Below are 23,447 nucleotides of genomic sequence, written 5' to 3'. Positions count from 1 at the left end.
GCTGCCTCAGATTTATTGCGTTATCTGTGTGTAACCACTGAGTTAACTATTAAATTACAAACACTGGACCCAGCGTGCCTTTCGACGGCTGGAGCTAAAACTCGAGGAAGCCTCTGGCGTGTTTCATCAGCATATTTTTGACAACCCAATAACAATGAACAAATTTCGGTTTAGAGACTATGATGCCTTGGGGCTCCGAGCTCGGATACCCGGCGACACGGCGCCGAATGCACACCATATATCTAAACGAAAGCAGAAGCAAAAGGATGTGGAGGTAGTGTTTGATGCGAAAGATTACAAGTGAGTTGTCTTCCGCCGGCCGCCGAGCATTGCGGTATGGGGCGCTGCTAAAATTGCAGGCTGCCCTTGCTGACTACAGGGAGTACGTCACGGGCTTCCGTAAACGGAAACAACAGAGGCGGCAGGACGCCATGAAGTGAGTTCTTGGCCAAACCCTAAACGTTGGGCGCACGGGGCTGGTGCCGCCACTGGGTGCCGCACTGCCGCCTACCTGGAGGCAGGAGCTAGGGGCACTCCCAACGGAACCGCCACAGCTGCAGTCATTCAGGTTCGCACCTTTTGCAGACAAATCCAGGACAAGGCGCGGCAAGACCGAAACGAACAGCGTACGCAGGTGAGCGCGGCCACCAGTGTCACAGCCTCTGCAAGTGCACCCCATTGTTCTCCGTGACGCAATTGCTCTAACGCCGATGAGTATATTTATAACAACAGAAGCGCAACAAGCTGAAGGAGGAGCTCGGTCTTGGCGACAACTACGGCGTGGAGGACAGCAGCGACGAGGGTGAGCCGGGAATAATGCACAGCTTGTCATAAGGTCACGCACCAGACCAGCACCCAGTGCGCGGCCCACCTGTCCTAGCTATCCCACGGTTTCAATTCCCAACCCGGCCGCTCCACGGTGCCTCCCTGCTTACCTGCACTCTGCCCCAACCGTTTCAGAGCGCGATGAGACTGACGCGGCGCCACAGCACACCACCGTGTACCAGGGCGACGGCGGCGTCACCACCACCGTCAACATCATGGCGCTGGAGTCGTCGGAGGACGAGCCGATGCCTGGGGAGGAGGATGGCGGGGAAGGCGGCGAGGATGGCGGCGAGGAGCTGGAGCGGGGACGCAACAGCAGTGGCGCGGGGCCACGCCCCGGGTCCAAAAGGTGGGGTTGGTGCTCGCGGTGGGCTTCTGCTCGTGCGCAACCATGAGTATATGTACTAAAGGCCAACGTTTAGGTCTATGGTGGGACTCGTTGATTATCCGCTTTAGCGGGCGGGAATGCTCAAGGTCGGGAAGTGCTCCGAATGACACTGGGTTAGGGCGGCAATACTGCGCCAGTCCCATGCATACTAACACTGTGTTTGCACGGCTTGCATCCGTCACCGCAGGCAAGGAGGGATACGGGCCGCACGTGGTGGCGGCAGCGGCAAGCGCCCAGGCATCTGTTCCCAGGCAGTCAGACGCCTCAATTGACCATACCGCACTAGAGCAGACAGCTAGCCAGCCGCTTAGGACAGGCCAGGCGCTGGGAAGTGCTCTGTGAACATAGGGTGGCCAGTTAGAGCAGACGGGCTGGATATTGCTCTGGCATAAATTGCATACGCAATAGATGATATAGTGTGGATTGTACTTGACGCGTGTTGTTTGGGTGCAGCATGGCCCTACTGTACTTGCGTGAAGACGGCCGCGAAGTGCAGGGCTTCAGCGGGCCAGGGCTGCAGACTTTGACTGGCCATGAGCGCTTGACTCGGGGCGAGCTCTCGCTTGGCCCGTTCGGCTGTCTGAAGGTATTGCGCAACGCAGTTTTCACGCCCATTGCCACGGCTGCGCCCGCTCCAGGTCCAATAATGCAAAGCTTATGCATAATGCGGGACCCTCAGGCACGGTCGACCGCCGGCCTCGACCATAACAGGCTACCACACCTCGGAGTGGGAGGCCTGGACGGAAGCCCCCTCGACAGCGGGGTGAGCTGTTTCTCCCCGCACGCGCAGCAGCTGCTGCGCACTAGCCCCACCAGTTCTGTGTCAGCCTTCAGCACTCCTGCACGCGCCCTGAGCTTGCCAGTATCCGGCGCCGGCATTGGCGCCGGAGCGAGCAGCGGGGCTGGCCTCACGCGCGGCTCTATGGTGATGAGCTCGGCCTCGGAGCTCAGTTGGCAGGGGGCTCCGCGTGGGCCGCCCATGCAGGCACAGCACATACCACACATGCAACACCACAGCGCGGATGGAGCCGCTCCAACCCCAACCCTGTCGGTAACTATGCCGCAGCCCCAGCGACGGCCGCTGCCAGCGGGCCAGCTGCGGCTGCAGCCCGCAGCTGTTGGCGGGCCGCAGGCGGACACATGGGACATGGGGCCGGCAGCTGGCACTGGCGGCGGTGGTGGTGTTCGTGGTGAAGATGGTGGCGGCATGAACGGCTGGATGGCGCCGGCCTATGCGTACGCCGGTGCGCACCCAGAGGTGGCACGCCGCAGCCTCCCGCTGTACGCACAGTCCCCGCAGCAGCACCGGCAGCAGCAACTGTACCACCACCACCAGCTGCACCTGCAACACCAGCAGCAGATGCAGATGCAGCAGAACCAGCACCATCGGCGGCTGGTGCTGCTGGGTAAGCGATTGCATCCCGGCGCCGGGGTCGTGGAGGAGGATGAGGAGGATGGCGAATATGGCGGTGCTTACGTGGAGTGGGGTTACAGCTCCCACGACACACGCGACCCCTGGCAAAGGCCAGGGCCATGGCAGCAGCAGCAGCAGCCCCAGGCAATGCCTGCTGCAAGCGTTGGCTTCGCGCAGCAGCGCGCCTGTGCCGTGACCGTGCCGCATCCACAGCTCAGCCAGCAGCTCTCTTTCAGCGCTGGAAGCCCCCATGGCCGCAGCTTCAGCCCGCCATTGCCCATGATGCCCCGCCAAGCTCTGGTGGGAGCGGCCTTGCCGCCGCTCGTCCTGCTGCCGCCGTCGAAAGGTCAAGTGCTGCCGATTCAGCGCTCATCGCCGCAAGCAGCTGCGGCAGCTGCAGCTGCTGCTGTGGCCGCTGACGGCTGTCCTCGCTTCGCGCAGGCCAGTGGTACTGGTGTCCTAGCCCCGCAGCCACCTGCTGAGGATGCCTTCGAGCGGCAGCTACGGCAGCAGCAACAGCAGGAGCAGGCCCAGGCGCAGCCGCTGTGCTTCAATCAGGTCCACCAGCAGCAGCAGCAGCAGCAGCAGCACCCGTGGCAGCAAGCGCAGTACGCGCGACAGCAGCAGCTGCTGCTGCACCAACAGCAGCAGCTTCGGCACATGGCGCTGCTACAACACCAGCAGCAGCAGCGACAGCAGCTTGGGGATCAACAGGCATGGCAGCAGCAGCAGCAGGCCCAGGGGTTACCGCCGCAGGGCCTGCTGCAGCCACCGCTGCACATGGAACCTTCATTCTGCATGGCAGAGCCGCAGCAGCAGCCACCACATGCGCACCAGCAGCAGGAGGCTGTCCCCACCGCCTCGGCGTGCGCGCCCGTGCCGTCACCCAGCTTATTCGACGATGTGCCCCTGGACCTTGATCTCGACCTGGACTTTGGACAGGAGTTCGAACAAGGCGGCGGTTCCGACATGGGCGCGGGTGCGGCGGCGGCCGACGAGCCGGTCATCACGATGGCGGCCGGCTGGGCTGCCATGGGCTATTCCGACGGCGCAGCCGGTGCGGCAGCGGACGCTGCCGCCATGTGGACATTGAACCAACGCGCGGTTACGAGCGGCAGCCTCGCCGATAGCCACAGCCCCCCGGGTGGCAGCGGCAGTGGCTCGCCGCCGGCGGCTGAGGCTGTGCCGGTGCCGGCGATCGCCAGGCTAGGGGCCGGGCGCAGCAGCAGCGCTGGCAGCTGGGCGGGGTCGGTGCCCGCGCCGATCGGCACTGGCGGTGCAACGGCCGCAGGGCTGGCAGGACCTTTCATCGGAGGTGCATTTCCGTGTGGCGTGGGCCTCGCGCCAGCCACCGGCGGCGGTGGCGTGCAGGTCGCGCTGGTCCCGGCTTTGTCGGCGACCTGCGGCCGGGAGGTTGCTGGCCCCGCTCAGCCGAGTGCCACACTCGGTCCACGCCGGACGCCTGCAACCAAGATCCAGCCCAGCCGCGGCAGCGGCAGGGGCCGGCGGCTGCGCACGAGGCCGGACAGCGATGAGGCGGTGGCCGTAGGGGCTGCAGCGCCCAGACGCCCTGCCAGGTTGAAGTCCTTGCTGGTGCTGGCAGCCCAGCTGCCCAACGTCGACCCCTACCCGCGTATGAAGATCCTGAACGCACAGCGGGGGCTTGCACAGCCGCAGCCATTCCCGTCAGAGGCCTTTGCCGGGGTACGGCTGTATGCTGGGCCACAAGAGCCGCAGCAGCTCATGCGTGCTGAGGACGCAGCCGCCGAGGCGGCAAACTGTGCCGACGCCATGCAGCCTCTTCTGGACAGCGGTGCACGAGCCATGCACATCTGCAACCCGGTGAGCATCTGTTGCTGTAATGCGCTCAATTGAGTGGAGCTATGTACGTTGCTCATAAGCTGCATATTGTAGTGCTTGTGCTTACGCATACATGTATATCTCGATGGTCGTAGGGCTTGCATCCAACGGCAGTGGTGCCTGCGGTTCCATTGGAGCATAGCGATCGGCAAACAAGGTGGGCTTGACCTCAGCGTCTGGTGGAAGGCTCAAGCGGTATTTCAACCGGGCGCCCGCCCCACGCGTGTTGTTGTTGCTGCAGACGCGTGAGTTCATTTCACCTACCACTGATTCCCTCTTCCGTGGCCTTACCCCCGGCCCATTCACTTCCCGTCAGGTCAGACGTAACCAGGCTCCCAAGCAATCAGCAAACGAGTATGTAAGGGACCCAAGAATTCCTGGTTAGGGCTGGCATGCTAGTGTCGCAGTCCCTGTCCATGCCGAGACGTTGTGATTACGACCGTGCAAGGTGGTAAACATTCAAGACTGCACAGCCCAACGAGGCCCAAGGGGGAGACGCCTTGCCCTGTTGGAAACGTTGTGCATTTTTTGACCTAGCCCCCCGCAGCGCAGCGTCCCGGAGGGGGGGGCGAAGCCCCCCCGAAACACCCCGGTCCGTGCGTGCGTGCGTGCGTGCGGCGATTGGCGGCGAGTGACGTGACTAGTTTGTTAGCTGCGGGTTAGCACGGACTGTGCACCCCACCCAACCGGCCACGTCCGGATTTGCGGGGATGCCAAAGGCCCCCAACATAGAGGCGTGTGCAATTTGCGTGTGCTTAGTAGGCGCCCGCGTCAAGGTGGCTGGGTTGATAACGACCCGGGAGGGGAGGGCTCAGCCCTTTTCCTGCCTCCCTAAGGCAGCCACCTCCTTGTTTGACCTAGCTGCAATACATGCCCTTCATTGCTTTCAATTTCTCAATTACATGCGCTTTTGTTAATGGCGTGCCCTGTACGTGCATGCGGAAGAGACCCTCACATACGAGCAAAAATTGCCTAAACTCAGAACCTCATGCGGTCATGTCGAACGACATCAATGCGTGGTTTCATGGACAATTCTCAGCCTATCGCGTTGGGCAGCTTTGTATCGTACCATGGTTGACAATGTCGGGTGATAAAAGTGTGGAGTGCATAGCTCTTTTCGGCGCGCCTGAATTCGCAGCTACAGAAGGCAGGATGGAAGTAGGATGGCACGGCAAGATCTGGGCAGGACGCTGGGGGGCCGTCTAATTTTGGTATCTGGTATCTGGAACAAGTTTTGAAGGCCATAGATATCATGCGAACATATGCTTGCCCATGTCGGCTGGCCGCATGTGGCATGGTCTGGGAACTGCAGCTGCAGACCACAACTGTAGCATCGGCGTTAGTAACAACAGGATGCATTGCGTGTATATCATGATTAAGTGTCAGTAATTCGTGCGGCAAGCTACAAGGCTGTTGGCCTACGTCGAACGCACGCACTTCGCAAGACGGCATTAGGTGTGCACACGCAACAAGGTTGAACGGTATGCGTAGAGTTGTGTTCGTTCGTTCCACCGCGCATTACCTTTATCTGCTTGATGCCAACTTGATTTGCATCCTTAGGATAGGTACCAGCTCTGACTTTATACATGAGGCTGGTTAGCATTGCAGTAGCTTCTGAAGAGGCAGGTCACGGCAGTGGTGTGAGGCCAGGTGGGTTTGCCTGGTTTGCAGAGGAGCAAGCCGAACGGTCGACACCTGGGCGGGTTCCTGTTGAGTGAGTCGTAACAAGATATTGTGTCATCAACGAGGGGGCTCAACTGCTTTACAACGCGCCGGGGCCTGGGTTCAGGGGCACCCCTAGTTGGAATCGAACGCTGTTTTTGGACGGGTGCAAGGGAACCCCTGTGCCGGGGTAAGTGGGGTTCGGTTCGAGCTGGTAAGCTTAAATGCAGCGAGGGGCCGTAGCGAGGCGTTACTGGACCCGCGTTTACTTAAACATGGCGTGCACTAAACTTGCAGTAGACCTGTACAGTGCCCTCCACGGGTGCGACATGCCCCCACGGTACTAGGGCCATCCGTGGCTCTCGCCATTGCGGCGTCCCCACACGCCGAAGCAATGTGTTGAGTTTGCGCGAGGACAGACGACGACTCAGGACGGGGTAAGAGGGCTAGCGCTGAGACAGGATCAACCTATCTAGCTCCTCACATCACGGACCTAGGCCGGACGGCTGGGGATACTCTGCACACACACGCTGCAGCACACACGCACCCCATAACCCGCCATCGCTAATCCGGACACCACTGCCACTAATCCGGCTGGGCCTGCTCAGCGCTGCTGGCCATGGCGTGCCGTCCTCCACGCACGCGGTGATGAGGCGGATGTTTGCCGCAGCGTTCAGGTCGCGGTTCCTGTTTCACAGGGGACAACAGGGACACCTAGCTAGGCTATGGCCGTGTCATCCTCAAACCCCTGCCCCCGCCCAAACCTGCACCTGCCCCTGCCCCCGCCCAAACCTGACCCTGCCCTTGCCCAAACCTGCATCTGCCCCGCCTGCCCAAACTTGCCCCGCCCAAACCTGCACCTGCCCCCGCCCAAACCTGCACCTGCCCCTGCCCAAACCTGCACCTGTCCCCGCCCAAACCTGCCCCTGCCCCCGCCCAAACCTGCACCTGCCCCCGCCCAAACCTGCACCTGCCCCTGCCCAAACCTGCACCTGCCCCTGCCCAAACTTGCCCCGCCCAAACCTGCACCTGCCCCCGCCCAAACCTGCACCTGCCCCTGCCCAAACCTGCACCTGTCCCCGCCCAAACCTGCCCCTGCCCCCGCCCAAACCTGCACCTGCCCCCGCCCAAACCTGCACCTGCCCCCGCCCAAATCTGCACCTGTCCCCGCCCAAACCTGCCCCTGCCCCTGCCCCTGCCCAAAGTTGCACCTGCCCCCGCCCAAACCTGCACCTGTCCCCGCCCAAACCTGCCCCTGCCCCTGCCCCTGCCCCTGCCCACACCTGCATCTGCACCTGCAGGGGCAGTGGCAGGTTTGGTCAGGGTGCAGGTGGACGCCGGACCCAGACCTGTACAGAGTTACTGTCCAGCCGACCGGGGGCGTCCCAGGATCTATCGCGCCCACAGGCCCCACACGAAGCAATCATGTGTTTGGTCTATGCCTAGTATAGGCGATGACAGGCCCGGTGTAGGAGGGCTACCGATGAGGCATGGTTGGCATCCCCGCAGAGCGTGTCGCTTACATGGTGTTTGTCACTGCTCCTCCAGATGATAGAACCATGGCTTCGCAACTCACCAGTCTGCTGTCTGTCAGTTACCGGCTTATTACGGCACCCAAAAGTTGAGAGGCGGTGACTGCGCATGATACGGTATCGTAATACACGCACACACAGGCTGCGCCGTTATGTTTGCACTCCTGTTCCGCTGTGCCCTTCAAGCCCAGAAGCGTGTATGAATCGCACGAAACACTTTCAAGATATTAGAAGGCTCCCCCCCCCGTCACCCACACACACGTGTTTACACACCAGCCACTCCTTACGAGTACGTCACTGCCCGGCTCGCCCGTCCCGACACCGCCGCCTCCACTGCCGCCGCGGGCGCCTCCGGGAACGCCCCGCCCACAATGTCCCGCAGCAGCGGCACCGCCGGCTCCGGCACTGCCTCGCCGTCCTTAAGCCCTGCGCACGCAAGGACGGGGATTGAGGGCGGAGGCGGGCGCTTCAAGGTACACGAAGTGCAGAGAGCAGCGCCGCAGGCACATCGCTGCTTCCACACTTTGTCACCTTGTTACCGTATACCCAATACTCCAGCACCTCTCCTGCACCAGTGCCAGCACCACGAACACCAGCACAGTCGCACCCACCAATGCAGAGCGTGCACAGCGCGTCCACCGCCACCCCCAGCTGGTCCTCCAGCTTGCCCTCCGGCCGCGACACCATGCTGTACTTCTTGAGCACGCCCGCCTTGGCCTGCTCGAAGCGGTCCATCTCAATCTCAATGTCTTGCTGCGCAGGATAGGGGATACGGGGGCGGGGCAGCGTGCGGAGCTGGCGGTGTTGAGCAGCACTTGAGAGAGGACAAAGCAGAACAGGTTTGCAGTCCGGCACGGGTGCTTGAGGCCTGCCGAAAACGAGTGCTCCAAAGCAGCCCAGCTGCTCGGTTGCCCAAGCAACACGGCGGTTCAGGCAACGCATCTGCATCCCGGCCTCCAAACGCTGCAAGCAAGCGGGGCCCTTCTCTTTTACGGCACCCCTCCTGCCGCCCTGCTACCGCCCTGTCCCGCAGCCCCTTTTACATTCCTCAACGCCCTCACCCTCGCCCTCGCCTTCCGCTCCCAGCCCGTGACACCCCACTCGCTGACAACCCCAGCCCGCCCCTATGCTGGCCCACCGTGACGCGCAGGCGGCGGCTGGCCGAGATGATGTCCTTGGCTGGTACCAGCCCCACGCCCATCTTAGTCATCCACAGCACCAGCAGGATCCAGCGGCTGTTGGCGGGCTACGAGGGTGGGGGCGCGTGCAAGGCAAAGCGCTAGCTTGTGAGCTGACGTGCTGCCAGGTGCTTCCTTCCTTCAAGCCGGCGCATTGAGGGTTCGCAATGCGGCGTGCCGAACACGCACCAAAGAAAGGCACGTAACATGCACATGGGCAACCGCACCGCAGAAAGGGCGGCGCCAGCTACTCAGCTGGGGACTCCAACCCGGCAGCTCCAGGGCCACCCAGCCTCAGTGCAAGCATTGCGCCATACTGTATGCATCCCCAGGTCCAACCACAGTGCCTCACCTTGCCATACTTCTTCTCCATCTCCGCCTGCGCTATCCGGTAGCTGACTGGGCACTTGTCAATCATTGCCCGGCAGAACTCCGGGTACGCCTGCGCAGCGGCGCGCGTTGCAAAGAGCCCGCATTGCACCAGTGCTGTACCACCATAGCGCCGAGGAAAGTGCCGAGTAAGCCTAAAGGCCAAAGCCAAGTTGGCTCGCGCAGGTATCCCGCCTTGGGTATCCCGCCGCCGCAACACCCTTTGCCCCCGACACGCAACCGCCCCTGCCGACATACCCACCAGCTCGTCAAAGCCGCCCTCCGGCGCTGCGAGACGCGAGACAAGGCCAACGATAGGGAGCGATCCCTGCACCTTCTTTGCGACGGCCTTTATCCCGCTGAAGAAATCACCCCTGTTTGGGGACAAGCATCCCAGCGTGTCAGGCCGCGACGGAAGATCTGCGAGCTCACTACGCAATTTGGATATGTCTCGAAAGACCCACTTCTGCTCCGCCTTCACGACGACGCATGCGCGGCGAGAGCTGTTGGCGACCTTGCGCCGTGTCAGCGCAGGCCGCTCGCAGCGTTGTAGAGAGGTGGAAAGCTTCATGACGTGTGGTTACAAGGCAGAAATTAGGCTTGCCGCTCGGAACACAAGAGCCGGCCGTGCAAGCCGTTTATAAATTGAGCTTTGCGTGCCTTCGTCGGATGCTGAGAAGGAGTGGCTCTGACAGTCAAAATATTATAATCCAACATTTCGGGAAATGAATCCTCTCAACCGGGACTCCTGTCCCACGCGCGTGCCGTGCATCGACCCCCATGGTCGGAACCCGCCCTCAGTCCACCACGCGGCCTCCCCCGCATGAGACTGGTTAGGACACCCTCATCCAGCAGTCTTTGGATAAACAACCTGCCCGTTCGTACATTTGATTACTGCAACTGTCAAGCATGCCAATCCTGCGCGCACCGCCTTGCACCTGCAGACCACCCGCGCACGCCCATCGGGTCCATTCGCCTGCACCTTATAACCCTCACACGCAGGCGTCGCCGCCCTCTTTGAGCAAGGGAGCATACCCGCATTTTCTCATCATGAGAGCAGCCATCTGCAACTTTACGGCGACAGCGTGAGGTCGATGCATTTGCTGGTTGCTTCGTCATCGTCATCGGCGGCGCCGCACTCGCCAGCCGCAGCAGCTGCTCCCGAACCGGCCCCGCCCGGGCCTGTGATGCTACTGGTCACAAGTGCGCTGCTGGTAGCGGAGTAGTAACCCACCGAGCCCTCCTTGTCCCCATCATCCTCCTTGTCCAGGTGGACTACCGGCGGCGGGCGCGTCGCGACGCCCCGCGGGGGTGCGGGAGCCGCTGCCGCCGCCTCAGCGCCGGCGGCGCCCGTGGCAGCAGCTCCGCCGCTGCTGCTGCTGGCGGCTCCACCGCCGCTCAAAGTGTTTGCCGCCGCACGGTGCATGATGCCATGGCCAAATCCCAGGCGGCGGACCGGCTGCGCCACGTCGGTTCCGGAGGCAGCCCTGGGGGCAGCCGCGGCGGAAGGATTGGCAGCCGGAGCCACCTGAGCTGGTGGAGCAGCAGCAGGGGCCGGGGCAGCGGGAGCTTGCAGCGGCTGCGGTCGCGGCTGGGGCTGCGGCACAGGCCGCAGCAAGTTCGAAGGCGCGGCGACTGGCACAGCCGGTTGAGCACCAGAGCCGGCAGAAGCTGCGGGGCGGGCCAGGGGCTCGAAACCGCCAGCGCCGCCACCGCTCGGCATTACCCCAGCGCCTGCAGCAGCGCCAGCGCCGCCTGCAGCGGCAGCAGGCCTCCCCAGTGGCTTTGGAGCGGTGCCACCTCCGGCCGCGCCGACCCTGCTGCCGCTGGCGGCTGCGCCACCGCTGTTGCCACCGCTGGTCTCTAGCGCCGCCAGTGCCGCCTGGGCGCGCTGGAGCTCCTGTTGCAGCGCCGCCTTGCTCTCCAGCAGCTGACGAGTGCATTCGGATGCGGGGCAGAGAACGCCGAGGCGCAGAACAGGTGCAAAGTCAAATGCACAGCCATAACGCAGCGGTCCAACAAAGCGACCGAGCTCGTTTCCCCCAGCCCATGACAAGCTCGTCCCCGGCGCATCTTGTTCCGCCTTCTGATTGCAGCACGCGGCGCCCCGGTTGCCCATCCCCAGGCACTCACCCTCTTTCCGCCATCGGGCATGAAGGTGATGTTGCTGCTCCTCTCAATGCTGCGAATTTTCGCCTGCAGCTCGTCCACCTTCCGCCGGGCCGCGTCAAACGCCGCCCGCTCCTTGAGCGCCGCCATGGTTGCGGCGACGCCGGCGGCAGTGCCGGCGCCGCCCAGCCGCATGCCGGCGCCCAGCATATCTGCCAGCGCGTCCACGCCCGCGGCACCGCCACTCGCTGGCATGGCAAGGCACGGCACACCAGGCAGGTTATGCAGGGGTGCAGGATACGGGTTCATTGCGCCGGGTGGACACCACGCAACACCGGGACGCAGGGCGCCTAGATGGTCCATTGCAGGTGCAATGTATAATGGCTGCAAGGGCAGCAGCAGCTCGCTGATCTTCAGCTGCTGCCCAGAATCGTGGCGTGCGCTCGTTGCTCAAGGATCCCCGAGGCGCCCTTGCCGTGCCACCTTTTCCGGCCGCTGGCCATGACCGGCATGGTTTGCTTGATCTTGACCTCGTCTTCCACCTCCCACTCCTCAATTACTTAAAACGAAACAGATGTCATAAGATCCTTCCAGAACCGCTGCGGGGGCACAAGTGTTCACGGGTGCTGAAAACACTAAAAGACGCTCACCGCCGCGGCTCATTTGGCTGAGGATCTTGTCGCCCTCCTGCGCGGTGGGCGCCACCTCCTGCGGCCGCTGGCTGAACAGCAGGTCGTGGTCATGGATGCCTGCAGGGGTTGTGGGCACGCGGCGGGGGCGTGGAGTCCATTGGAGGTTAGTGGGGTGCACGGCCTGGACTTCGGAGCTGGGCCGGGGCCTGGCCACCGTACGCTAGGACACCACACCACACGGAGACGAGGGGCGGCCCCCTCCCAGCCCCTTGGCTCCTCATGCCTGCTGGTGTCGCCCCCGCGCCTCACCCGCCACGCCCTCCATCCGCATGACTTCCGCGAGATGCGCCTCCATCTGCTGCGTGGCGTTGCGCTGGTGGCGGTGCAGCCCGTCCAGCTGCTGCTGCGTGCTGCTGGTGCGCAGGCCCTCGCTGCTGACGGAGAACAGGTCTTTCAGCTCCGTCTGGGTGAAGTACCTGCGGGAAGGGCGCGGCATGGCGTGGCGTCAAGCCCAGCTCGGGAGGTTCCCCGGGTGCCCGGTGTGGAATAAACGCCGAGGAATGCACATTGAAATGGAGGGCATGCACGGGGAGCCGACACGGGAAGCAGGCGCCAAGTGCTGGTGGCTGCCGGGCAGGAGCTGGAGACTGCCCCATGCAGCCATGCAGACTCGGAGGCATACGGTCGTGGGCCGGCCCGACCCGCCGGGCCCGGCCGCGGTGCCCACCTGAACTGGATGCCCTCCTCGGTGCCGGTGCGCGACAGGCCGCCCTTGAACACCTGCTTGCGGTAGATCTTCTCCTCCACCGTGCCGCACGTGATTAGCCGGTACACCACCTGTGGTGCCACACACACACAGGCTTCACTTTGTTCTTTTGAAAACATGTTGCTGATGTGTGCCGTGTTCGGTCTGCCAGCTGCGGGCTGCGAGTTGCAGGACACCAAAGAACCTTTTGATAAGCTGGCCCACAGCACAGGTACCCGGCAGGGCCCACATGCCGCCGGCAAGCTGCCCTGCGGCCACCCGTCACCCCAAGTCCCCCAGCAGCTCGCGCGCAGTGCCCTGCATACCCACCACGTCCCGTGTCTGCCCCATGCGGTACGCTCGGTCCACGGACTGATTGTCGATGGAGGGGTTCCAGGCGGGGTCCACGATGATGACCCGGTCCGCAGCCGTCAGCGTCAGACCCAGGCCGCCCACCTGCACAGGCAAGCAGAGGTGCCGCAGCACGTCAACAGCTTGGGCTTGCATAGCTTGGGCTGGCAAGGCGCCGTAGGCAACCAAGGTGAGGGCAAGGGTACAGGACACCAGACTGGTCCCGGGTGAGCCGGAGAGGGGTAGGCGGTATGGGATTGGGTGTCTTTGCTCCTCCTCACCTGCGAGGTGAGCAGGAACACGGGTATGGTCTTGCTGTTCTGGAAGCGCGCCACGTGCGCCTGGCGGTCGTCCACGTCACCGTCAATGCGGCAGTACTCCAGGTCCATGGCGCGAACACCCGCCTGCGCGCATGCACACACACACACACACACACACACACACACACACACACACACACACACACACACACACACACACACACACACACACACACACACACACACACACACAGCAGCAGCAGCAACAAGAGCATCAGCAACAAACCATGGCTGGGCCATTGGAGAACATCGCACAGACACGGCACTTGGTGCATGCATGTCCATATCTACTGCGCTTCCAGCAGATCTCACACCCACACGTGCCCGCGCCCTCGCCGCACACCTCCAAGATGCTGAGCATGACCTTGGACTGGCTGAAAATGAGCGTGCGGTGCCCCGCCGCCGCCAGCCGCCCCAGCAGCGCCAGCACAAAGGCGCTCTTGCAGCTGGCCTCCGCGCCGCGCTGCTCCAGCTCCCGGGCCAGCTCGGCGTGCAGCGAGGCGCTGGACACGTCGCCGCCGCCGCCCGCCTCGTCGGAGAGCCACTCGGCGGTCAAGTTGCCGGTCAGGTCGTCCGCCTGCGCGGCAGATGGGGTGGGCTGTGTGGGGTGAGACGAGGTGAGGACTGCAGTGACAGAGCTGCGACGAAGGAGGCCGGAGGGCGGTGGACCAGCTGGACCAGCGGCGCACCAACGCGACGGCCAGGAACGACAAACGGGCGCGGTGTGCTGCCCGCCGTAGCTGCAACCGAACGTGCAATACTATGCACACATGCACGATCGCGAGCGGCAAGTGCCGTCTGAAACCCGCCAGCGCAAGCAGCAGCGGCTCACCGTGCCCTCTTCCGCCTGGGACCCCTCGTCCCCATCGTCGTCGTCCTCCTCCTCCTCGTGTTCGTCCTCCTCCTCGTCCGAGTCGACGATGAAATCATCCAGAGAGGTGCGCCGGTGGCCTGTGGCCTTTCCAGCAGCCTTGGCCTTGCCGCCCTTGGCGTCGTTAGCCCACCTGCTAGCACAGGCCCCACGGGGCAGCGCTGTCAACACCTCGGCCCTTGCGCAGCACCACACGCCACCTTTCCTAACGCCGCTGCCCCCGCCGCACCGCACCTGTGCGCGCCGCGGATGACGGACGTGGCGGCATTGGCGCTGAGCAATGCGGGGTGGTCGCAGATCTTCTTGAGCACCGTAATGGCCGCCAGCGGCGAGGCGGTGTGGCTCAGCACTTGCCTCACGCTGTCGGTGTGCAGGAAGGCCGTGTAGATCTTGCGCTGCAGCGGCGTCAGCCGCAGCCACACCACCTGCAGGCGTGCATTTGTGCATGCGTGTTTGTGTATTTGTGTGTGTGGCCGATGCAGGCATTTGCGGCAGGGCAATGGCGGGTGGGCCCATTGTTCGCCTCAGCGTGCAAGTGCCTGGGAGCACATCAGGACACGCGGTGCTGTTCGTCAATCCCACACCTACCAGGTCGTTCTTGCGCGGCAAGCTCTGAGCGCGGGCCTGGGCACCACCACCGCCTGCCGCTGCCGCCGTCCCAGAGCCCGACGTGCTGGGGCCTGCTCGTTTGTGAAGTAGGGAAAAGCCTCAGAGCGAAGCCCTTATGGACACATGGCCAAACGCACTGTGTGCATGATCACAGTCTCACCTGCGGCAGCTGCGTCCTGGGCGCCGCCTTCGTGCGCCTTGCCGCCCTCGCCGCCAGCCGCCTTGTCGTCGTCACCCTTGCCTGTGAGGACGTCCCTCTTCTCGCGGCGCAGGAAGAACGGCTCCAGGCGGCTGCATCGGTAGCAGCGGCAGCAGCGGCGGCAATGGCAGCGGCAGCGGCAGCAGCAGCAGCGGCAATAGAAGCGGCAGCAGCGTTGCACGGAAGCTGGGGTGCGTTTGGGTAATGTGCGGAAGGGAGCGGGACGCGCGAGGACCGAGTTGGCTGCCGTGCTATTGTCATCATGCCTTGTTGCCCCCTCACTTACACAACGCCGGCCTAACGGCAATCCTGCCAACGCCCGGGCGCCTGCGCACCTCCTGAGCGCCGCGGCGATGGCGGCGCCGGTCTGGCGCTCCCGCGCTGTTGCCTCCTTGTCCAGGCCCTTGGTGATGGGCCGCTCGTAGTTCCTGGGGTCCACAGCATATATAAGTGGCCGAGAGTCAGGACATAATGCAGCGCCTAGCGCTTCAAGCTGGGACCAGGTACCAGCTACAGCAAACAGCAAAACGCGCGGGCTCACGTCTTGAAGGCGCGGGCGTCCCCCAGGAGCCCCTCGGTGGTGAAGTCGAACAGGCTGTGCATCTCCATCAGGTTGTTCTGTAACGATGTGTTGAAAAGGAAACGAAAGCCCGCCCAGATGACGCCGGATTTACGTACGGATACCTACCAATACCGAGCGTGTGTGTGTGCGTGCGTGTGTGTGCGAACAGGCGTGTCGACGAGGCGAATGGATGGCAGGGGAAGGCGATGGTGGTGCGTGCGCACCAGTGCCAGCTGTACGCCGAGCGGGCCAAGCGAGCTAAGCAAGCCAGTGTGTGGGGTGGCTCCCTGCGAGCCCCCCTGCGCCCGGCCGCACCTGGATGGGCGTGCCGCTGATGATGACACGCACGCGCGCCGGCAGCTTGCGCAGCTGCTCCACCAGCTTCATCTTGGGGTTCTGTTGCAATGGAATGGACAACGCCGGCGGCATTGATGCCAGCACGCTGTAAAGCACACAGCCGCTGTGGCACATGACACAGACTATGCAATGCCTGGCTGCACTGCCACCCAAGGACACCCACGCACACAGCTCATGAGCCCACCGCCAACCATGCCCAACCCCACACGGCCCTGCCTTGATCTTGTGCCCCTCGTCCAGTAGCACCACGTCCCAGCAGAATTCCTGCTCGCCGCGCGCCGCCGCCGCCGAACCCCGCAGCGCGTCGCGCGGCCCCGTCAGCTCCTCCGCATTGTGCTGCACCATGCCGTACGTGGTCACCAGCACGCCGCGCCCGGCGGCGCCGCCGCCGTAGCCGCCGCCGCCGCCGCCTGCCACGGCGCGCAGCGCAGCATTCCGCTCCGCCACGCTGCTTCCGAAGTACTCCTTGGTCAGGCCGGCCAGTCCGCACACGCGCAGCTCCTTGGCCCAGTGTGGCAGCAGGGTCTTGGGTGCGATGATGAGCGCGCGACGGGCCAGGCCCGAACCCAGCAGCCCGGCCAGGAAGGCGGCGCACTGCATGGTCTTGCCCAGGCCCTTTCGGAGTGGGTGTGTCGCGGCAAGGGAGGGGCGTGTCAGCGTGTTAGGATTGAGGGAGCCATAACCACAGGGCGTGACCTTGTTGGGTCGTGCCGTTCGATTGCTCCAACAAAGACTCAAAAGGCTTCGCGGCATCACGGCCGGTGATGGCGGGCACCAGTCGCCGCGGGATCGAGCAGGAGAACCTGCTTGCCGGACAATGCTGCCTTGCTGCCGGCACCCGATCGCATCCCTTGCTCCCTCGCCCCGCCCCTACCCCTCACCATGTCGTCTCCCAGGATGCCGCCGCGCTGCATGTCGTACAGGCTCCACAGCCAGCGCACCCCCACCACCTGGTGCGGGTACAGCCGGCACGCCACGCCCGCCGCCAGCACATACGGCTTCCGGCCTGGATCCACAGCCGACCGCAGCACCAGCGCCCCCGGCTCCTGGGCGGGGTCCTTGGCGGCAGCCGCACCAGCGGCGGCGGCCGCGGTTGCCTTGTGCACGGCGTCTGCTGATGGCGCAATGCGCTCAAAGAATGCCCGCTCCTCCGCATCATCATCACTGCCATCGTCACGGCCGCCGCGGCCGCCGTCGCTGTCGCCGTCAGTATCGCTGCTGACGCTCTGCCCATGCTGTTGACGCTGAGTGAACAGACTCGAGGGCGCCACCGACCTCTGCTCCAGCGGCGGCTGGTGCGGCTGTCGCTGGGCTGCAGGTGGAGCTGCGCCGCTGCTGTTGCAGCAAGCGGGCCGGCGCGGGGGCGGCGAAGGCGACAACTTTGAGCCGTCATCACTGCCCTCATCATCTTCCACCTCGTCCTGGGAGTCAGAGTCATCCAGATCTTCCTCCTCCTCGTCGTCCCCCTGCTCTTCCCTGCCAGCGACGAACGCCGGCACAAGCACTGCCGCCGCCGGCGCACCAACCTGGCGGCCTGCACGGCCCTGGCCGCTGGTGGCCGCCGCGGCCGCGGCTGCACCGGCTGCTGAGGTGTAGGAGCTGGTTGCAGTGGCGGCAATGGCGGAGGTGGGCTTGGCCGGCAACGCGCCGGAGCCACTAGGGGCCGCGGGTCGGGGACCAGAGCCCAGGACAAGATTGGAGAAACCCGCTAGCAAGTCGTCATCGGGTGACAATGAGCCCCTAGATGAAGCCTGGTTCTTCGCCTGCGGCTGTTGCTGCTGTTGTTGGTGTTGTTGATGTTGCTGTTGCTGCGGCAGCGGGGGCTGCTTTGCTTGGGCGGTGGCTGTCGCGCCCGAGGTGACGCCGCCTCGCACCAGGCGGCGCAGCTTGCTGTGCTGCTGCGGGGCCGCCACCTGCGCGGGGGCCTTGGCAGCTACCTCATCTCCGGAGCTGAAGTCTTCCAGGCCCTCCTCGCTGCCCTCACTGCGAGGTGCGAGTACATAGCGGCGGAAAGCGGATCAGTGCCAGGTGGGAGTGGGGGGTTGTGCAGGTGGGGGGTTGCCGAGTGTATGGAAAACTGCCCGCCGCACTCACAAGCCCCCCCAGCACACGCACCCCCCCCCCATTCCACCCCCGCAGACGGTTCAGTGCAACACCGATTGGTTAGTTACCAGCCCAGCGACACTGGATGAATGTGTGCGCCAGAGGGGACAGGACGGAGGGCTGTTCTGGTCCTAGCCAGGCCTGACGCGCCATCCCTCGCACCTGTCCGGTAGCTTCGTTGCGCTCGCCGTGAGGACTTGTGAGGTAGGCATCTTGCCTGGCTGCTTTATTTGAGGCGTAGGCAGCGCGTTCAGGGGCAGCTCGCCGAGCAACTCCCGAACCATCTCTTCGTGTGGACTGGTATTTGAAGCGCTAGCTCGACATTTGGTTGTATTGTTGTATAAACTGTTATAGCGATGAAGCTTGTACTGCGCTGGCACCAGAATTTGAAGGAGGACCCGGTTTGGATCCAACCGGGGGGGATCCCAGCTGGTGCTGCACCCCGACCAATCTGCTGCTTTCGTTGAGCCATCCCTGGAATGTGCTCACAGCCAGCTGCACCAGAAAGTGTGCAGCTGCCCGACGGATATGAGCGGAGAGATGTAAATATCAATTCAAGGCAAGAGCAGGCGTCCTCGCACCGTTACAGTGCCCTCGTGCAGTGCCCTCCCCCACAAGTGCGACATGCCCCCCTAGTGCACTAGGGCCTCTTGCCAAGGTCGCGTCCCCACACGCCAGTATGCACCCCTGTCGGGGCGTCCGCCCTCGTTAACCGTTCTCGGCTCAAGCTTCTCTCCTCTTCTCTCGGGCGCAACTTACTGCCCGTATCACCTGCCCTTGCTCTTCTGCACCACTCAGGACCCCCTTGACCCAAAATCCATGGAAACTGGAGCCAAGCCATCGCGTACCTGCGCGGCTGAAAAGCTCCATCACAACACCAGCAACCTTGCTCTGCCACCCAGAGTTCGACAGAGGCAGTGCTGCGGCGACAAGCGCGAGCGCCAACTACGGCGCTACATTGCCCTGCCACGCAGCCACAGCCGCAATGCCTGATCCGGAGGCAGCGTCCCTCACTACTAGAACCGCATTTTATCATACAGCAATACGTACACAGCCTCAGCGCCTGTCACGAAGTCTTCAAGCAACTGCACAACACTGCGACAAATGATACTTAAAGAATAGCATACTTGTCAAAACTTGGGTCTGGGCGCTGCGCGTGCGCGCGTGCGCGCGTGCGCGCGTGCGCGCGTGCGCGCGTGCGCGCGTAGTCGTGCCTGCGTTGTCTCGAACCCCCGTACCACCATGCTCATCAAAGCCCGCGGAAGCCGCGTCGTGGGGTGAGCGCCAGCATGCAATGCACCACCAGGGGTTGGTTGTGGGCGTCATGCAGTCAACAACATAATGCCGGGTATGCAAATTCAAGGCCAGCCCGGGCTGGTTCAGCCTCTTTCCAACTTTCAACGCGTCGTTACATCACGGCCCGGAGCAGCCAGGGCTCAGCGGTCTGTCGCGGCGGGGCCTTAGGCACCGGGGAACTTGATGTTGGTCAGCTCCACGTTCTTGCCCGAGGCGCCAAAGGGAACCTGCGAGAAGCATCACGTCCGGGTGATATGTACCTGCGTCAGCCATCTCATCATGAACATGGGAGGGCGCGCACTCCGACCTAGGCCGCCCTACATAGCCAGCGAAAACGACGCCCCCATCTGGCTTTCCCCGCCAGCCCCAACCCAGGCTCCGCTCGCGCACCTCGAGCACGCGGTCCTTGCCGTCCTCCCACAGGTACGAGCCGTCAGGCTTGCGCAGCACGGCCTTGAACTCGTAGGTGCCGGGGCGCATCTTGGCCTCCAGAGTCCACACGTCACTGTTGCAAACGAAGCCGCCATAGGGCGCAGCACGACGAGGTCAGCGAGCCGCGCGCCACACTGTCTCCCGAACGTTCACCCTCCCCAGGCCGCACTCGCAACTCCCCATGCACTGGCTTGGCCATGCAACTCCATGCCACTCCATGTTGAACAAGAGGCACTCCTTCCCTGTGAGACCTTGCCCTGCACCACCCCCCGGGCCCGCATTCAGCACCTACCCGTTGGTCCACTGCATGTAGGGCGCCACCTCGGGCTTCATGCGGCCCAGCTCGGGGCACATACCTGTGGTGTCCACGAGGATACAGAGCGCCACCAACGCAATGTGTGAGACAGACGCAACCGAACAACCAAGCAAACAAACGCTAGAAGCTGGTGTCTGAGAGGAGTACAGGAGCGAGTGCAACACCCGTCTGGTAGACACCAGGATCCTTGCCCCCAGTCAGTGCAGAACATGCAACTACGGCATTGGCGGCGCTGATGACGTTGCATTCGGGTCGTTCCTGCGAAATCCGCAACGCCCGTGGGCCTTGCTGGCCTCCGCACCAGCCTGCACTCACCCACGATCTTCCAGCACTCGCCCAGGCCAACCTTCTGCTTCAGGGTGAACTTGACCTGCGTGGAAAAAGGTGTCGGTGTGGGGACTCAGGCGTTGGGCTCTGGCTGGTCAATGACCGTGCAGCCCATCCGCCCCGTTGTTTCCCCGAACACAGGACGGCGAGCACCAACCGCTGCCGTTTGCGCGCTACAAGCGGTGCTGCACTAAAACATCAAACCGGTTCATGATATAAAGAATGCGCCATGGCACGTGCAAGCGCGGCAACGATGCAGAATGAGCGGTGCGGCCTTGCCTTGGGGTAGGTCGAAGACTCGCGCTCCTCCAGCTGAATCAGGGCCTTTGAGCGGGCCTCAAGGCGTTTGTACATCGCCTCCACATCCAGCTCAGCGGGCACCTGCAAACTCACGAGCGGGAGAAGGCTTCTTCAGCATCACAGTTGGCCCATGGAAGTCGGAGGTTCCGCAGCGCGCTTTTCGCTTGAGTCACCTCGTGCTCGACGCTGCGAACGGCCGGGCGCGCGGTGACCGTGGCCACTTGGGCTGCGCATCATACGAACCGGGAGTTTGTAAGCGCGGGAGCGAGCGAAAGAAAGCGACCGAAGCGGCCGATACCGGAGAACCCGCTGCCGCGCTCACCCTGCGCGCACACGCGCACAGTGCTGCGACGGCTGGACGCGGCGCGCAGGCCGGCAGCGCGCTTCTGGAGCTGCATTGTGGGATGTCGGTCGCTATGCTGCGGATATGATTCTGGAAGTCAGGGCCGAGGCTTGCTAGGCCGCGGACCGTATTTCAGAGCGTCAGGAAGCGTCAGCAGACAACTTTGCAGGGATGCCGAAGGAATTTCTTTGCAAGCTTCTTCGGAATGGGGCCAGTCCCATGCGGAGACTGAAACACCTAGCTCAAAGCTCTTTAAAGGGCTAGAAACAATATCAGTCTACCTGTTATGTCCTTTTCACAAACCAGGCGAGAGTGAAAGACACAGGCAAGGATACCCGAATCAGACTAATTAGTCGCAACGCCTCGCCGTTCTCTATCATTTTTGCCTTCTCATTTGTTATTGAACCATGGGCAAGAAGTCAAGTAAGTCTGGTGCATGGCAGGCCGTCGAGGGGTTGCGGCGGATGCGAGACAAGGGTTTTGGCGGCGCGTCAGCAGCGCGGACCGTGCCCCGAACTGTCGACACCCCGAGTGTGCCACCCCAGCCACCGCGCGCGCCGGCCCGGTCACCCGAATGGCCCCACCCTTGCAGACAAGAAGAAGAACAAGAAGTCGGAGTTCGATGACTTCTTTGATAAGAAGGAGGAGGGGGCTGGCTGGATGACCGGCGTCTCGGCAATGGCGCTGGACGATGAGAAGAAGTCTTCCGAGGCGGGCGCAGCTGAAGCAGGTACGCTTTAGCATGCTGCAACAAATGCCTGGGAATGCTGCTCCTATCCACATTGTTTACCATACCCCAGGCTGCTAGGGGGCGCCGCATGTGGTGCTGCGGTTGGGGTGGACACCTCTGCGCTTGCGGTTATGATGAGAACGGAGCGTTCTGGAAGTTCAATGAGTCACTCCGTACTGACATGTGGTGTCTCGCTCTACAGACATGGACACCGGTGATGGGTCCAAAGCAGCCAAGAGCGGTCTGGGCGTGCAGAAATCGTCCATGTGAGTGCGCGGCGCGTGCGTGGCTTTCGCACTTGTGGTGTCGCAGCCTGGCGTAACACAAACCGATGCACAACTTTGGCCTCCTGCTCCAACAAATGAGTACCCGCCGGAGGATGGTAGCTCTGTAATGGCACACGGGCCAATGGCCCAACGCCGGCACTGGTAAGCTGAGTCTGTGCCAATATGCTTTGCAGGAAGGCTGTGCGCGGGCAACGGACAAAGACACAGAAGCTGCGGAAAGCAAAACTTGCGGAGAAGGTATGTAGCAATTGTAGACACGGTCTGAGCAGGGATCCTAAAGGCAATGTGAGGCAGATGAACGGCCCGCTAGACTGCCTGTTTGCGTGCCAGCTGTGCGTGCTCCTGTGGTGTCATGGGTCAAAGCAAGGACGTCGGGGTCCCTCGCTTTTCCTGCTGCCTGGGTTTGAGTGGATCTTAATTGTGCCTTGCAGGCCACCGCTCGCGCGGACAAGGTGGTGGTGAGGGTGGGGACAAAGGTGAGGCTGCTGCTTTGAGGCGGGTTTTAACAGCGCGACACCTTTCGGCACGACATCACTCACCTGTACATCGTGCCTGTGCATTCCCTGTACCTTCTGCAGGTGGCGTTGAAGCAGAAGAAGAGCAGCTTGAAGCACATCTACTGATGTGCCTGGTGTTTTGCATACGCTTTGAATTAAGGGGCTCGTACACGGACGATTCCTACGTCTTGTTTCGGTAGTTCAAAGGATGTCGCGCCCTCTGGAGGCGCTGGCTCTGGCTCGTGGAAGATGGGAGGACTGGAGGAATATGGTATTCTCCATTGACTTTGAAGCCGAGATGCGCATATGGTGGTATGGACGAGCCGGCTGTGACTATGACTGCTGTTGGCATGATTTGGCAGCATGACCCCTACAGGGACAGGTTGGGGCACCGGGTTGTGGTGTAGTTTGTGTGATAAGAACAAGGATGGAGGCCCGACTATATGCTATGTGGCAGTCGGTGTGCAAACGCGCGGAACATCAGCGCTGCACTTGCGAGTGGATGGCGGCGCTGTTGCCCGGACCATATTTGGGACCATGCGGTAGCACTGGACCAGGAATACGGTACGCAGGGAATAAGCTGTCAGTCATTCTTTCAGACGGAGCAGTACGGGCTCAGAGGAAGCGGGCAGCTTCAAGCTCTTGTTTAGCAGTAACCGTGACATGTTGCCCGACACTGAAGGCGGTGTGGCGCATGCCGGGATCCGAGGTGTGCTCTGCAACGCGCTCGGCGTGCAATGGTGCAAGCTGTCTTGAGACATACGATAGATTGGCAAGGCAGAGGGAGTGCCCCTGCAACTCCGCGACTCCGCGAGGCCGGTAGACTGTACGGT

General features: G+C 62.8%; 6 protein-coding genes across 7 annotated transcripts; 3 read left to right on the top strand and 3 right to left on the bottom strand.

The window, feature by feature from the left end:
* The first annotated feature begins 41 nt into the window (after positions 1–41).
* On the top strand, positions 42–1,767 carry CHLRE_03g183500v5 (uncharacterized protein). Its single transcript, XM_001702905.2, has 6 exons — positions 42–300; positions 380–436; positions 586–634; positions 733–802; positions 961–1,174; positions 1,401–1,767. Exons 1-6 carry the CDS (start codon positions 155–157, stop codon positions 1,483–1,485), a joined length of 621 nt encoding a protein of 206 aa, XP_001702957.2. The 5' UTR covers positions 42–154; the 3' UTR covers positions 1,486–1,767.
* A 54-nt stretch (positions 1,768–1,821) lies between these two features.
* Positions 1,822–6,219, top strand: CHLRE_03g183451v5 (uncharacterized protein). Its single transcript, XM_043061074.1, has 3 exons — positions 1,822–4,469; positions 4,583–4,644; positions 4,804–6,219. The coding sequence occupies exons 1-3, from the start codon at positions 1,878–1,880 to the stop codon at positions 4,847–4,849; spliced, it is 2,700 nt and encodes an 899-aa protein (XP_042926203.1). The 5' UTR covers positions 1,822–1,877; the 3' UTR covers positions 4,850–6,219.
* A 1,437-nt stretch (positions 6,220–7,656) lies between these two features.
* CHLRE_03g183400v5 (uncharacterized protein) lies at positions 7,657–9,930 on the bottom strand. Its single transcript, XM_001702877.2, has 6 exons — positions 9,693–9,930; positions 9,491–9,602; positions 9,212–9,301; positions 8,820–8,927; positions 8,293–8,434; positions 7,657–8,107 (listed from the first exon to the last, which is right to left on the bottom strand). Exons 1-6 carry the CDS (start codon positions 9,797–9,799, stop codon positions 7,965–7,967), a joined length of 702 nt encoding a protein of 233 aa, XP_001702929.1. The 5' UTR covers positions 9,800–9,930; the 3' UTR covers positions 7,657–7,964.
* A 69-nt stretch (positions 9,931–9,999) lies between these two features.
* On the bottom strand, positions 10,000–18,411 carry CHLRE_03g183350v5 (uncharacterized protein). Its single transcript, XM_043061073.1, has 18 exons — positions 18,249–18,411; positions 16,865–17,966; positions 16,200–16,598; positions 15,942–16,022; positions 15,606–15,682; positions 15,400–15,492; positions 15,026–15,156; positions 14,845–14,936; positions 14,491–14,681; positions 14,218–14,389; positions 13,729–13,962; positions 13,347–13,469; positions 13,045–13,170; positions 12,697–12,806; positions 12,279–12,445; positions 11,988–12,086; positions 11,362–11,585; positions 10,000–11,158 (listed from the first exon to the last, which is right to left on the bottom strand). Exons 1-18 carry the CDS (start codon positions 18,296–18,298, stop codon positions 10,301–10,303), a joined length of 4,329 nt encoding a protein of 1,442 aa, XP_042926202.1. The 5' UTR covers positions 18,299–18,411; the 3' UTR covers positions 10,000–10,300.
* Positions 18,412–18,657: 246 nt separating this feature from the next.
* CHLRE_03g183300v5 (uncharacterized protein) lies at positions 18,658–21,271 on the bottom strand. Of its 2 annotated transcripts, none has more exons than XM_043061071.1 (7): positions 21,080–21,271; positions 20,931–20,983; positions 20,737–20,838; positions 20,446–20,500; positions 20,107–20,257; positions 19,773–19,887; positions 18,658–19,609 (listed from the first exon to the last, which is right to left on the bottom strand). In XM_043061071.1, the coding sequence occupies exons 1-7, from the start codon at positions 21,153–21,155 to the stop codon at positions 19,547–19,549; spliced, it is 615 nt and encodes a 204-aa protein (XP_042926201.1). In that variant the 5' UTR covers positions 21,156–21,271; the 3' UTR covers positions 18,658–19,546. The 2 variants fall into 2 exon arrangements, with proteins under 2 accessions (XP_042926201.1, XP_042926200.1); XM_043061072.1 differs by having other exon boundaries at positions 20,107–20,170.
* Positions 21,272–21,370: 99 nt separating this feature from the next.
* CHLRE_03g183250v5 (uncharacterized protein) lies at positions 21,371–23,447 on the top strand. The gene is made up of 6 exons (XM_043061070.1): positions 21,371–21,523; positions 21,693–21,830; positions 22,033–22,096; positions 22,291–22,354; positions 22,549–22,593; positions 22,696–23,447. Exons 1-6 carry the CDS (start codon positions 21,508–21,510, stop codon positions 22,738–22,740), a joined length of 372 nt encoding a protein of 123 aa, XP_042926199.1. The 5' UTR covers positions 21,371–21,507; the 3' UTR covers positions 22,741–23,447.

Source organism: Chlamydomonas reinhardtii, chromosome 3, assembly GCF_000002595.2.
Source record: "Chlamydomonas reinhardtii strain CC-503 cw92 mt+ chromosome 3, whole genome shotgun sequence".
In the NCBI taxonomy this organism is placed as follows: Eukaryota; Viridiplantae; Chlorophyta; class Chlorophyceae; order Chlamydomonadales; family Chlamydomonadaceae; genus Chlamydomonas; species Chlamydomonas reinhardtii.
Note: the sequence above shows the minus strand (reverse complement) of the source record. Positions and strands in the feature narration are given on the sequence as shown.

Bases quoted from the DNA above. Each gene is read 5' to 3' on its own strand.
- CHLRE_03g183500v5 (XM_001702905.2), top strand. From the start codon at position 155: ATGAACAAATTTCGGTTTAGAGACTATGATGCCTTGGGGCTCCGAGCT. The intron at 301-379 runs GTGAGTTGTCTT...TGCTGACTACAG, and splicing joins TTTGATGCGAAAGATTACAA to GGAGTACGTCACGGGCTTCC. The intron at 635-732 runs GTGAGCGCGGCC...TTATAACAACAG, and splicing joins GAAACGAACAGCGTACGCAG to AAGCGCAACAAGCTGAAGGA.
- CHLRE_03g183350v5 (XM_043061073.1), bottom strand. From the start codon at position 18,298: ATGCCTACCTCACAAGTCCTCACGGCGAGCGCAACGAAGCTACCGGAC. The intron at 16,023-16,199 runs GCAGGGCCGTGT...CCATTGCAACAG, and splicing joins ACGAGGGGCACAAGATCAAG to AACCCCAAGATGAAGCTGGT. The intron at 12,087-12,278 runs GTGAGGCGCGGG...CAACCCCTGCAG, and splicing joins GCGGATGGAGGGCGTGGCGG to GCATCCATGACCACGACCTG.
- CHLRE_03g183300v5 (XM_043061071.1), bottom strand. From the start codon at position 21,155: ATGCAGCTCCAGAAGCGCGCTGCCGGCCTGCGCGCCGCGTCCAGCCGT. The intron at 20,501-20,736 runs GCAAGGCCGCAC...TTTTCCACGCAG, and splicing joins AGTCTTCGACCTACCCCAAG to GTCAAGTTCACCCTGAAGCA. The intron at 20,258-20,445 runs GTGAGTGCAGGC...CTCAGACACCAG, and splicing joins CGAGTGCTGGAAGATCGTGG to CTTCTAGCGTTTGTTTGCTT.
- CHLRE_03g183250v5 (XM_043061070.1), top strand. The intron at 22,097-22,290 runs GTGAGTGCGCGG...TATGCTTTGCAG, and splicing joins GGCGTGCAGAAATCGTCCAT to GAAGGCTGTGCGCGGGCAAC. The intron at 22,355-22,548 runs GTATGTAGCAAT...TGTGCCTTGCAG, and splicing joins AAGCAAAACTTGCGGAGAAG to GCCACCGCTCGCGCGGACAA.
- CHLRE_03g183400v5 (XM_001702877.2), bottom strand. From the start codon at position 9,799: ATGAAGCTTTCCACCTCTCTACAACGCTGCGAGCGGCCTGCGCTGACA. The intron at 9,603-9,692 runs GTGGGTCTTTCG...GTCCCCAAACAG, and splicing joins GTCGTGAAGGCGGAGCAGAA to GGGTGATTTCTTCAGCGGGA. The intron at 9,302-9,490 runs GTGGGTATGTCG...GCCGCTGCGCAG, and splicing joins AGGGCGGCTTTGACGAGCTG to GCGTACCCGGAGTTCTGCCG.
- CHLRE_03g183451v5 (XM_043061074.1), top strand. From the start codon at position 1,878: ATGCGGGACCCTCAGGCACGGTCGACCGCCGGCCTCGACCATAACAGG. The intron at 4,470-4,582 runs GTGAGCATCTGT...CGATGGTCGTAG, and splicing joins CCATGCACATCTGCAACCCG to GGCTTGCATCCAACGGCAGT. The intron at 4,645-4,803 runs GTGGGCTTGACC...ACTTCCCGTCAG, and splicing joins CATAGCGATCGGCAAACAAG to GTCAGACGTAACCAGGCTCC.